This window comes from Balaenoptera borealis (genome assembly GCF_965194805.1).
Source record: "Balaenoptera borealis genome assembly, chromosome: 10".
Lineage (NCBI taxonomy): Eukaryota > Metazoa > Chordata > Mammalia > Artiodactyla > Balaenopteridae > Balaenoptera > Balaenoptera borealis.
This window is the reverse complement of record NC_138874.1, coordinates 86,472,074-86,484,579: the sequence shown is the minus strand read 5'-3', so window position 1 is coordinate 86,484,579 and position 12,506 is coordinate 86,472,074. Positions and strand designations below refer to the sequence as shown.

The 12,506-nt window shown below is 47.5% G+C and overlaps 1 protein-coding gene across 44 annotated transcripts in view; it reads left to right on the top strand.

Moving 5' to 3' along the window:
- The first annotated feature begins 518 nt into the window (after positions 1–518).
- Positions 519–12,506, top strand: part of SORBS1 (sorbin and SH3 domain containing 1) — a 241,433-nt gene continuing 229,445 nt past the window's right edge. For 42 of the 44 annotated variants that reach the window (XM_082406464.1, XM_082406460.1, XM_082406437.1 and 39 more), the window contains exon 1: positions 519–999. In XM_082406464.1, the coding sequence (XP_082262590.1) occupies positions 534–999 (466 nt within the window). In that variant the 5' untranslated portion in view covers positions 519–533. The remainder of the gene's footprint in view (positions 1,000–12,506) is intronic. The other 2 variants (XM_082406427.1, XM_082406425.1) reach the window with 1 other exon arrangement.

Here is a 12,506-nt window from a genome sequence, read left to right as displayed (position 1 = left end):
ATTTATTCACTCGTTTATTTGCCTGTCTCCCTCACTAAAATGGAAGCTTCATGAGCGGAGGGGTCTTGTCTGTTGTATTTTCGGCAGTAACCCCAGGGCCTAGTATATGCCTGCCATGGAATCGCTGAATAAAAAGTATTACATGAATGAAATCTCAGAGCCTGGGTTCAAATGCTGATTGCACGGGTTTCTGTGTGACTTTGACCAACGCTTAAACCATTTCAGTTTTCCCACTTGAAAAATATGGATTAGTAATAGCGACTATCTTAAAAGACTATGAGGATCAAAAGAGAGAAAAACTAAGAAGTATTAAGCATACTGGCTGACATACAGTATAATAATGATAGTAGCAAACATTTATGTAGCGCGACGGCCAGGCACTGATCTAAACGCTTTACATACGTTAACTATATTAATCTTCTCTATGTCCTGCGAAATAGGTACTGGTTATTATACCATTTTAAAGATGAGCAAACTGGGGCACAGGAGTTGAGTAAGGTATATGTACTCAAGACAGGTTAGCTGGTTTTCTTATGCCTAAGATTCCTTTCCAGCTCCCCGTGGGCGACCCCTCAGAAAGATCAGAGGGCGCACCGGGCCAGCCTCCCGCCCAGCCCGAGGCCGGTCGGGACAGAAAGGGTTACTGGAACCTGGCGCACGTTCTCGACGGGAGATCCGCGGGCCCGCGCGCCGGGCTCACAATGCTGCGGGGCGGGGCGGCGGGGAGCCTCGTCGCCTCCCATTGGCGCACACGCCCCTTCCTGTCACTGCCGGGTCCGGCACCGCCCCCTAGCACCGCCCACCGCCCAGGCGCCGCCGGAGTGGACGGTTCCAGACGCATGCTAATGAGGGGGCGGCCGCCGCAGCCCATTGGCCGGCCGCGGAGTGTCGGTGAAGTCAGCGCCGAGTCCCAGAAAAACAGAGCGGGGCCAACTGCAGAGTGTAGTGCGAGTTGGGCAGGACGCGCGCAGCCGGCCCGCCCGCCCGGAGACCCGCAAGGTAAGTCCGCGCCAGCGGCCCCTCAGCCCGCGCTCGCCTGATTGTCAGCGCCGGCGCCGGGGGCGTGCGCAGGCCCGGCCCCCGCGGGCGGCGCCTTTGTTCCACGCTCGGAGGAGGCGCGTTTAAAGGGCCAGCTGTTGGAAGGACTTGAGGGACCCCCTCCCCCAGAGCATCCCCCGTGGTCAAGGGGAACACCGTGGTCCCCCTCGGCGGAACCCTCCTTCCTGCTTGCTTGGTGGATCCCCAGTTTTAAAGGGAAAGTTCCCCAGGGTGCGGGGGTTTTGGAGGATTCCAGGTTTTTGTTTTTTTAATTTTTTGTTTGTTTTTATTGGTGGGTGGGGGTACGTGCGATCATGGCCTCTGCTAGGAGAGAATGTCCGCCTGCTTCAGGCTGGCTGCAATATGGGTGGGTGGAGGAGACATCAAAGCCCGCGTGGGTTTGCGCTGTAAAGTGAAACTACCGAGGAGAGGCTCCTCTGCAGTAGCCAGAGGAGGAAGAAGGGAGCGAGCGGCAGGATGGAGGCATCTCAGGTGTGTTCATTCATCAGCATCCCTCTGGAGGAGAGGGCGGCGGGAGGGCAGCACGGACTACCGGTCTGGCCTAGGACCCGCCAGAATGAGCGGGTACGTTTGTGTGTGTGTCCGTGTTCGGGGACGCCGGTGCCTGCTCATCTGCCCGTGCTCCTTCATCCCTCAGAGTGACTGGCAGCTTCTTGCTAGCCAGTTCCTCACCGAGATGAACAGAAAACAACTCCTTTCTCCGAATTCCCGGGGCATCCCCGGCTCTCCTCTGGCTTCTTTCCGAGGTGACTTCCTTGATAAGCGCTAGCGCCATTCAAGATAGAGGGGGAAAGAGGCTTGAAATCATTACGTTTTGTTCACGGGGGAATGTGCTGTCGAATTCTGCATCCCCGTGCATCCGCTGTCGTAAGATGGCTTTGAAATTCACCAGTGCATGCTTTCTTCAGGCAGACAGAATTTATTACGCTATTACATTGCTACATAAAAGCAGAAAGGATCCCACTGAGCGTTGCTCGTTGTATCCAGACCCTGGATTTTCCCAGCATGTTCTGGCTGAGCCTTTGGATTTTTGTTTTAAACTGAGCGCTGGGATGCCCCTCCTGTCACAGGGCCGACCTGCTGAAATCGCCGGAATTGATTTCACCGTCAATAGGAGGGAGGTTCATTTAGAGATATCATGGAGCCTGTCTGGCATGTCAGGCCTCTGACATCACCCCCCGCCCCCCACCCCTTGCGCCCTTTTTCTCTCCTAAGTGAAGGCCAGGGAGGGCTTGTCTCCATGCCCCCCTCCTTGGTTTGTGAGCTCCTCTAGATTCAGTTTTGTGTTTTTGATTGGAAAGGTGGCTTGGTTGTGATTGAAGAGAACGGAGTGGATTAAGAGTGGGGTGGGCAGCAGATGGGGACAGCAGCCTCAATGACAGAAAACATATGCTGGACATTTGGGGACTCCAGATCTCCAGCCCTTAGAGACAGGTGAGGTTGATGGGTGTGTGTGGAGCGAGAGGGGTGTGTGTGTGTGTGTGTGTGTGTGTGTGTGTGTGTGTGTGTGTGTTGGCTGTGAGGGAGCGGTGGAGGAGGGGGATGCTGCCAGCAATTGTCTGCCCCACCCTCTTGATGCTGCCTTAAATAGCTCCTTGCCATCCAAGCTCTGATGTTTCAGGCTCTTGGCCTGAGGGGAGGGGAGGGGAGGGTTGGTCTTTTGGTACCTCTGCCCTGGGCACTGTTAGAGTGGATGGTTAGGAAAGGGTTAGTTCTCCAGGGGTTGCAGAGAGCTCATTTCTCTGCTGGAGGGCGCTGAGTTGAACTAGCTCGGGTGACTTCCCCGCAGGGTATTAACAACTGAAAAGAAATGCTTTCTTCCCCATAGGGCGAAGAGCTGGGAGGGTATTGTCACCGTCCATCCGTTTGACACTCACCTGCTGTTGGCCCTTTCCTCCTGTTACCTCCTGCTTTCTTTTATTCTAGTTGGCGAGTTTCTGTGAACTTTTCCGAAGGTACTGGGAATATTGGGAGGTGAGGTAGGAGTTGTGGGAAAGGACTAGCAGATGCTTCTTACTGGCAGAACAAAGAACTGTGCTGCTCTCCCCTTCTCCCCTCGCCAAAATAGAGTCCCATATAGATAGCAGTCTGGGGTTTTCTTTGCAGAGAATGAATGGGCAGGGTTCAGGAAAGATAGCTTGTATTAGGCAGCATTAGTAGTCATCTGGCCATCCAAACTTAGCTCTGGCCCCTCCCCTGGACTTGGAAATAGATTTGCTGTAGAGGGCACTCCCTGGTAATTTGGGATTTAATCTGTCTCTTGAAAAAGGAAATGGATGGTATCAAAAAGCTTTGGTGGAGGTCCTCTGGACCAAAAGCAGGACAGCTGGCTTTGATCCAGGCTCCAACCTGCTTTGGGCTTTGGGCTAGCGGCTTCCGCTCTCTGGGCCTGTGTCCTTGTTGGGAAAGTGGAGGGCTTTGGGGTAGATTGTTTTCCAGGGTTCCTGACAGCATTACTGTTCTTAGATTCACAAGACAGTTTGTGATTGCATTTCTAGATTTTTTGCTAAGCTGATGTTAAATTCACAGTATTACTCGATGGCACGAAAGAAACATTCCAGGACTCAGCCTTCTGTTGGATTCAGATGCATCTGTTCCTTGATTAGTGTGATTGGTAAGGTTTTGCTGTATCTAAATAATTTAGAGCTAGAACAGCCCAGAGTGAGGCACAGCCCCTCAGTGTGGGTGGTTGGTTGGGGAGACCAGGTGGGGTGACAGAATGCTGAGGAAAGGGAGTTTCTATAATTCATTCTCTCTCCCTGTGTATGTTTAACTCACTGCTTTATTTATGGTTATACAGGTGAATGTTTAGATATTTAGAACCTGAGAGTTGGAAGAGACCTGTGTGATTGCCAGGTTCAGCCCCCCTCACTGAGGAATTTGAGGGGTTGGGTGGCTCAGCCATTTGTTCAAGGTCACACATCTAGCAAGATGCAGAGCTGGGCAAAAAACCCCAGGTGGATAGATTTTAGGTCTTGTGTTCTAGACACACCTCTTAAGTCCCCTCTTCCTCTGAGAGAAATGATACTAAGATGCGGTAGAGAAAAGCAAGGAGAAATTAGGGGCAGTAGAAGGGAGAGGTTGGGGAAACAGACCAGGTAGGAGGTTGGGGGCAGGTCAGATGAGGAAGGGGAAAACACAGACACCAGGCTTGGAGGAAAAAGGGATGGAACTGGAAGGGGGAGGCTTTATCAGCTGTGAAATAGCGGATTTCTACAGCCCTTAGAGTGAAGTAAGTAAGGAGAGGCTTGGCTTAGACACGGGTTGGGGTGGGTGCACAGAGTCCAGGCCAGGGTTGGGACTGACTTGGAGTCTCTTGGGATCTCTCTGGTGACCCTCAGATTGCAGTGTGTGGTGGAGGCTGATTTAGTTTCAGGGCCAACTCAGGCCTTTGGAGCCAGTGGGGCAGGCAGAACTTGAACATGTGGAAAGTCAGATGTGCCGGGAGTGATGCTGGAGAATGCTGAGGTGGGAACCCATTCCGCTGAAGTTCCATTTTTTTTTTTTTTTATTTAAAACTAAACAAATTTTTCCATGGAATTTTTTTTCAACTCAAACAGCATTTTCTCCACTGACTCTCATTGGTGCTTTGTACATTTTATGAGATAGCGATTTGTGTGATAGTGTCTCTTGTACTCCCTTTTCAGAGGAGATATTGGAGATGACTGATTTACTGAACCGTAGCTCATCTGGAGGGAGCTTCCGGCCTATGACCTGAGCTAAGCCTCAGAATGTTTAAATGAGCAGTTAAAGATCTGTGAACAGTAGTTAACCAGATTAGTAACCATTCAAAGGCAAGGCTAAAAGGTGATAATACTTTGAAGTCTATAGCCCAAGCCTACAGCTGGCCATGTACAGCGTAATTTACTTTGGCCTAGGAAGTCTTTCTGTGGATCCTTTAGTTGTTCCCTCTTTTTGTGTATGGTTACTCATGTCTGTCTGTCTGTCCCTGTATCTTGCTGTCTTCCCATCCTTCTTTTCCCACACCTCCTGCTCTACCTTTCTTTTTCTCTCCTCCTATTATACCTTTTTCTTTGACCTCCTCCTCCATCTTTTATTTACTGTCAATAACATAGCTCTGTAGTGTATTTTAATATATTTATTGTGTTATTAAAATCTCATCCTCTCTGTTCTTAATTTGAAATCAGTTGAGTTCACTTTTTTGAATGTGTGTATATGTGTTTTACACACAAAAAACAAAGCAAACCCAATTAAATTGCTTTTTACTTCTGTGTGGCCTTCCATTGATTTTTTTGTTTTTCCTCTGCTCCTCTTCTGTGATCAGTAGTGGCTCTTTACAGAAAAAAAAATTTCCCAGCTCACTGTCACGTGGATATTATTGTTTTCATAACAAAAACAGCTACAACAATAGAAAAAGTTTCCCCCTTGTTTGTGGACACAAGGGACACCCTCTCCCAAGAGATGTGCCCTATTTCTTGACTTTCTTCCATGGAAAGAGTGTCTGCAGTGTATTCTCTAACAGGGGCCTGTAATGTAAGGGGTTGGAGGTGCTGATGGTGGAGCTGAGGTTTTATCAGTGATCCTGGTAATGCTTAGAGGGCAGGTGGGAGGGAGACAAGAGAGGACATGTAGGAAAAGTTCAGGGTGGTGGTTTTTCTTTATTTCCCCAGGCAGATCTAACTCATCCGGCAGTAGTAGGACCCAGACCCCTTTGGAAAAGAATGAGATGCTTCTCAACTTTCCCATTCGTGTTGGGACCCAAGGGACATCTTGTGTGACACAGGGAGTGTAGGCAGCCACTGACAGGTTGCTGGCATGAAGTCCCGGGTGCTTTGATGGATGCATGCTATGGTGCTTTAACCTTTCTTCTGACTCTTATTAATTATAGAGAAGACTGAGTCTTGATGCTCAGTGGTCAGCAGATAGTTTAGTGTCTAAAGTGGGCCTCTCAAACAAGAAGTTGCCTTGAAGTCTCCAGTTTTTGTGTTAAAAATTCACGTGAGGGGACTTCCTTGGTGGTCCAGTGGGTAAAACTCCGTGCTCTCTATGCAGGGGGCCTGGGTTCAATCCCTGGTCGGGGAACTAGATCCCACATGCCTCAACCAAGACCCAGTGCAGCCAAAATAAATAAATAAATAAATATTTTTTAAAAAATTCATGTGAGTTTTGTATTCTGTAATACATCTGTTCTGGTTTTAGTATAAAAGTATTTAAAATGCTTTACTGTTGACTACAGTTGATGGTCCAGGAAAATGTTGTGTTTGTCTGGGGTCTTTGCTTGTCCATGCCCGCCCTAAATATGCACAGCAGGGCCCGGACCCCCTGCCCTAAATATGCACAGCGGGTCCTGGACCCCAGCCAGAGAAGCCAGCAGTGGGGCAGGTGTCACACCTGTGGTGCTGGGACCTGCCCACTCACGCTTTCCTGCTGACTCTGCCAGACCCACTGATGTCCCGTCATTCAGAACTCTTACACGTCCCCCTGGTCTTTGTCCACTCCCCGGAAGGCCTGTTTCTCCTTTGCCGGACTGACTTCTACTCCTTTCAGACGCCCTCATGTCTCAAAGAAGTGTTTTCTTCCTGTGTTTGCCTTTCAGCAATAGCTGTTTCCCTGTCTTGTCTACCAGATGGTGAGATCTGGCAAGGGAGAATTTGTTTCAGCTCTTTTAACATTAAATTTAGTTTGTATCAGACTTAAAACTTAATTTGTATCAAAGTCATATATTTATATATATATAGTTTTAAAAGGCAAATAACACTGCAGGCCTTATAAAGAAAGCTGGGTCACTCCTCCTCATCCTGGTGATCCACTCCCCAGGGTTAGTCATGGAACACGATTTTCTGTTGCTGCAGGAACAAATTACCACCAATGTAGTATCTTAAAGCAGCACAAATTTAAATTACAGTTCTATGGGTTAGAAGTCTGAAAAGGGTCTCACTGGGCTAAAATCAAGATGGTAGCAGGGCTGCATTCTCTTCCTTGCGTCTTCCACTTTCTGGAGGCCGCCTGCATTCCTTGGCTCATGTCCCCCTTCCAACATCTTCAAAGCCAGCAATGGCTGGTTGAGCCCTCCCATGCATCACTGACCTTCTACCATAGTCACATCTTCCTGACTCCCTTCTCCGTCCCTCTTCCACTTTTAAGGACCCTTGTGATTACTTTGGGCTCACCTGGATAATCTAGGATAATCTCCCTGTTTTAAGGTCATTTGATTAGCAACCTTAATTCCATTTGCAACCTTAATTCCCCTTTGCCATGTACCGTGCTTATGGGTTCAGGGATTAGGATATGGGCATCTTCATCTTTGAGGGACCATTATTCTGTCTACCATAGTCACTTCCAACCCTTTTAGCTGTTTCTCCTGATACGGCTATTGTCCTGCTATGGATTAGAGGAGCCCTTATTCCCCTCTTCACTCCTCCCCTCCTCACATACTTCCCTTCCTTCATGTCCTCCCAGTGTGGTTATGTCACAGTTTTTGGTTACAACGATAGTCAATGCTTATATTATTTTGACTGTGTAAATAGTGTTCATGGCTGAGCCTTATAGTTGTACTGTAATGAAATTTCCTTTCTTGTACGTCTCTTTTTTTATTTTTTTGAGTTAATAATTGCTTTTTTTTTCCTATTTAGTTTCCTTTGTACTTATTACTAATTCCCAGTGTTTCTGACGGCATTTTAAAATATCTCTGTTTTATAACACAAGTTCCTCTTTATTTCACTACAGTCTTTTTGTCCTTGGAGACCTCCCTCCCAGAGGCCTCCATCCCTCACCTTTATTCCCTGCTGATTGACCTCTAGGCCTGGGGCATGACTCATCATGGGGATTCCCTCACCTTGCTCTGGGTTGGATCCTCTGTTTCCTATTTCTTGATTTATTCCTCAGGAGTTTCTGAGAGAGGGTCTGTACAACTTGATCACCTCAAATTTGCATGTCTGAACTGTTCTTACTCTATTATACATTCACACTTGATTGGTGGTTTGATTTGTCTAGAATTTTAGGTTGAAAGCCGTTTTCCCTTAGTTTTGAAGGCATTGTTCCACTGTCTTCTAGGTCCCAATATTGATGTCAGAATTTGGATGCTATTCTGATTCTTGATCATTTATGGGTAACCTGCATTTTTCTTGCAGAAAGTTTTAGGATCCTCTTTCTTTCCCTGTATTTGGATTGTTCTTGCTTTAAAAATTATTATGCTGGCTCCTTGGTGTGCTCCTTTGATCTGAAGACTCAAATTCTTCAGTTTGGGGACATTTTCTTATATTTTTCTCTGTTAATTTCCTTTTCTCCCCTTTTCTTGTGTTTTGTCTTTGGAACTCCTATTACTTGGATGTTGGACATCCTGGGTCAAGTTTGTAATTTTAAAATCTTTTACTGTTTTCCATTTTACTTTACTTTTTTTTTTATTATAAATTTATTTATTTTTGGCTGTGTTGGGTCTTCGTTGCTGTGCGCGGGCTTTCTCTAGTTGTGGAGAGCAAGGGCCACTCCTCATTGCGGTGTGCAGGCTTCTCATTGCTGTGGCTTCTTTTGCTGTGAAGCACGGGCTCCAGGCGCGCGGGCCTCAGTAGTTGCAGCACGCGAGCTCAGTAGCTGTGGATCATGGGCTCTAGAGCACAGGCTCAGTAGTTGTGGCGCACGGGCTTAGTTGCTCCGCAGCATGTGGGATCCTCCCAGACCAGGGCTTGAGCCCTGGTCCCCTACATTGGCAGGTGGATTCTCAACCACTGCACCACCAGGGAAGCCCTTGTTTTACTTTTGAGAGACATCTTCAGCTTTATCCTTAATAACCCTTTTGAATTTTTAATTTATGCTTTCATGGTTTTGCTTGAAACATTTTTGCATGTTTTACTTTCTAGAATTTGCTAGTTCTCTGAAGACTCATTTTTCTTTTTATTTTCGAATAGCATCTTGTTCTTGCTTCATGGGTGCAATAAACTCACTTATATGTGTTGTGTTTTGTTTTTGGTGTTTTTCTGCTTCCCCTGCATTGTCTTTGTTTCCTCCAAGTCCCTTTTCTCTGCTGCTTTTGGTTACTGTATTTCCCATTGGAACCATCCTTCCATGTATGCTGATCCTTGGCTGTCTGTTTATATTTTAAGAGTGGAGACCAAAATGCTGATTGGGCACCTGTGTGACAAGAAAGGGGCTTGTGAACCTCGTGGTACAGTGATTCAGTAGAGAGCCTCCCTTTCTTCCACTGGGGACACCTAGATATCAGTGCGTATAGATCTTTTCTCTGGGAATGTTGGGTTTTCCTGGAGAGGAGTGTGCCTGGGGGTGTAATAGCCTGTTTGTTGCTCCTCCTGGGAGCCTTGATGGGGAAGGAGGCTGGGTACCCTGTCTGGTATGCAGACCTTCACTCAGTCCATCTGTTTTCGGAAAGTTGCCCCCTTTCTCCCTACCTCCCTCAGCTGCGTCTCTCCCTCAACTGTGTCTGAATCCAGAGAGTCTCTGGTGTAATTGCCTAAACAGTGAACCTCCACCTCTTGCTGGCCGAGGGAGGGAGGTCACCAGACTGAGCAGATTGCAGGAGGGACCCTGGCATCTTTTTGCTCCTTTGGCCAACTTTCTGCAGGCTCCCCTCTTTCTAGTCCCCTCCTGCTTCTCCCCTCACAGTCCTTGGTGCCTCCCATTCCTGAGCCTTCTCCTGTTCCTGTGGCATAAGTCACCATTTGTTCAGTGGTTTTCTCCCCTACTTACACTCAGCAGAACAGATGAAGCAGAAACCTGAACCAGCGACCGCATGGCAATCGGCTCTGTCTCTTCCAGAATTCTGTTAACATATCTCATCAGCCATCGTCTCCTTTCCATTAAAAAACAGATTCCTCTGCTGCCTTTTCGTGGGGTTCTGGGAGAGAGCAGAGATAAATGTGGGTGTTCTGATCTGACCGGAAGTTCGTTTCATCTCTTTATCCAAGCCTTTAAACAGGTGCCTGATATATAGTATATTCCCAAGAAATGTTTGCTAAATGATTGGATGCATGTTTCTAAGATGGTATACATACAGCAGGTCCTCAGATTTCAAGAATCCCCAGCATACAGTTGTACAAAAATAAATCCATTGTTTATTCTGAGATGGATGTAATAACAAGCAGCGGGCAGACCCTGCCACTCTCCCCCTGCAGCGTCGGATAAGAAGTGCCGTGAGACGGATTATAGACTGTTGGGCTGGTAAGTGATGAGGCCCAGGTGCCATCTCCAGCCCCATCACTAACAACTTGGGTCACCTTGAGAAGTCACTTAACCCATCTGAGTTGTGGTTTCCTCAGCCTTTAAAGGGGCTGTTCGTCAAGATTTGATTCATTTCACTGCCCTGAGCGCCTGCTGTGTGCAAGGCACAGCGCAGGGTCCCTCCGGGTATCTCTTTAGTTCAGTATTTTGTACATGTGTCTGTTATGGCATGTGTCACACTGAGTTGATGGTGTTTGGTTTATATGTCTTTCTCCTGATTGTACTTCAGTAACTTGCACGGGGTAATACTCTGCAGATTTCACCTCTTACTCTTTCTAGATATGGGCCCCTGGTGAGGGCTTACATTGTAGCTGTCTTTGTATCTCCTGGGTCTGCCACAGTCCTCAGCTCATAGGAGATGTATGGAAACTTAGATTTTTGCACTTAGAAAGAATACATCAAGGAGACATGAAAACGTGAGTTGCTCTGCCAGGATCCCCAAACCTTGCTTGGAGAATAGGGCCTCGCTCTTTGGGAGACTGGCTGTATACGCCGCGGCTCACTTATGGAGGGGGGGAGGGGGAGATTGAATGCATTAAGTCAGCGGAGATAGCAGTCCTGGGCCACAGCCCTGACACTGGAGGATTGTTCCCCACACGCAGATCTCAGTCATGTAGTTGTTTAACCAGCCTTACAGTGAACTAGGATTGGACTCATACTAACTAAGAAAGTGACTTACAGATATAATCCTGTATTTAAAAACATTTAAGTGCTGGGACTTCCCTGGCAGTCCAGTGGTTAAGACTTCGCCTTACAATGCAGGGGTGCGGGTTCAATCCCTGGTTGGGGAGCTAAGATCCCTTATGCCTAAAAACCAAAACATAAAAGAGAAGCAATATTGTAACAAATTCAATAAAAGACTTTTTAAAAAAATGGTCCACATTAAAAAAAATCTTAAAAAAATGTTTAAGGGCTGTTTCATAACTTACTTTGGTTTTCCCAGACCTGTGAGCTAGCGTGCCAGGACTAGTAAGTAGAAATTTCAGAGAGCTAGTTTAGCTCTGTAGAACTTTTAGAAGATTTGTCTCCGTAGCTTTTCATCTTGAGAGCTGCTCCCTCTCGTACTGCTTTGGGAGGTCTGAGCTCCTGGGCAAGCTGAGGTTAGATGTCCACTGGGCAGGGAACCTGAAGAATCAATGCTTGGGTGGCAATGAAGTCATATTAGAGCACCTGAAAAGTCCTTTGCTTTTGATTTGTTCAACAAATAGTTAACTGAGCTCCAACCATAGGCTGGGGTCTATGCTGGGCTCTGCGAATACAGCAGTGACCAAAGAGAAGTGGCACCTGCCATCCTGGATTTTATCCTGGAATTTATAGGCTAGAGTTGAACTTTCCAGTATGGTAGCCACTAGCCACATGTGACTATGTAAGTTTAAATTAATTAAAATGAAATACAGTTTAAAATTCAGTTTCTCGGTCACACTAGCCACATTTCAAGTGCTCCATAGCTACATGACACTAGCAGCTGCCCCATGGACAGCACAGAGAGAGAACCTTTCCATCATCTCAGGATGTTCTCTTAGGCGACGCTGGACTGCAGAGCTAAGAGTCTCTGTTTCTAGACCAGGCGTCCGTGATCAGCCTTGTTTCACAGTCGAGGCAGCTGAGGCACAGAAAAGCCATTTGTTTAAGGTCATGTGGCTGGATGGGCCTGAGCTGGGAGCAGACCTCTTACCTTGGAGCTGGGCTTTTCTCTCTCGGAAGTGAGGTCGGGGAGCAGAGTGACGGGGGATGTGACCTCTGCGCTCAGGCTGCTTGGGCCCCCGTCCTGGGTCTGCTGCTCCCTCAGGCAGGTTTCTAGTCTGTACCTCAGTTGCCTCACCTATAAAATGGAGAAAACAGTAGTGCCTACATCACAGGACTGTGTAAGTCTTTAGAGCTGTGCCTGACACATAGTAATCACTCAGTAATGCTGGTTGCTGTATTGAGAATGAAAAGGGGACAAAAGTTACTGGCAGAGTCAAGGGGGCATTTTCAAACAGGAGACCATGGAGTGGAAAAAGAACATTGGCAGGCAAAGCTGTGTTTGTAGAGCTGACTGACCACCTGGAGAGGGACACATAACTGAGTATGTCTAAGCCAGGGGCTGCTTCGGTCACGTGAGCTGATGTGAAAATGCCAGTGTGTTCGCGAAGCCCTCCCAGCTCCAGTACTGGTCACTGGTACTGGGAACAAGAATCCTTTTGATGTCTCCTTCCTCCTGGTCTGCCTCTACCCACAGCCGTTTCTCCGGTCCCCAAACATTCCTCCCCTCT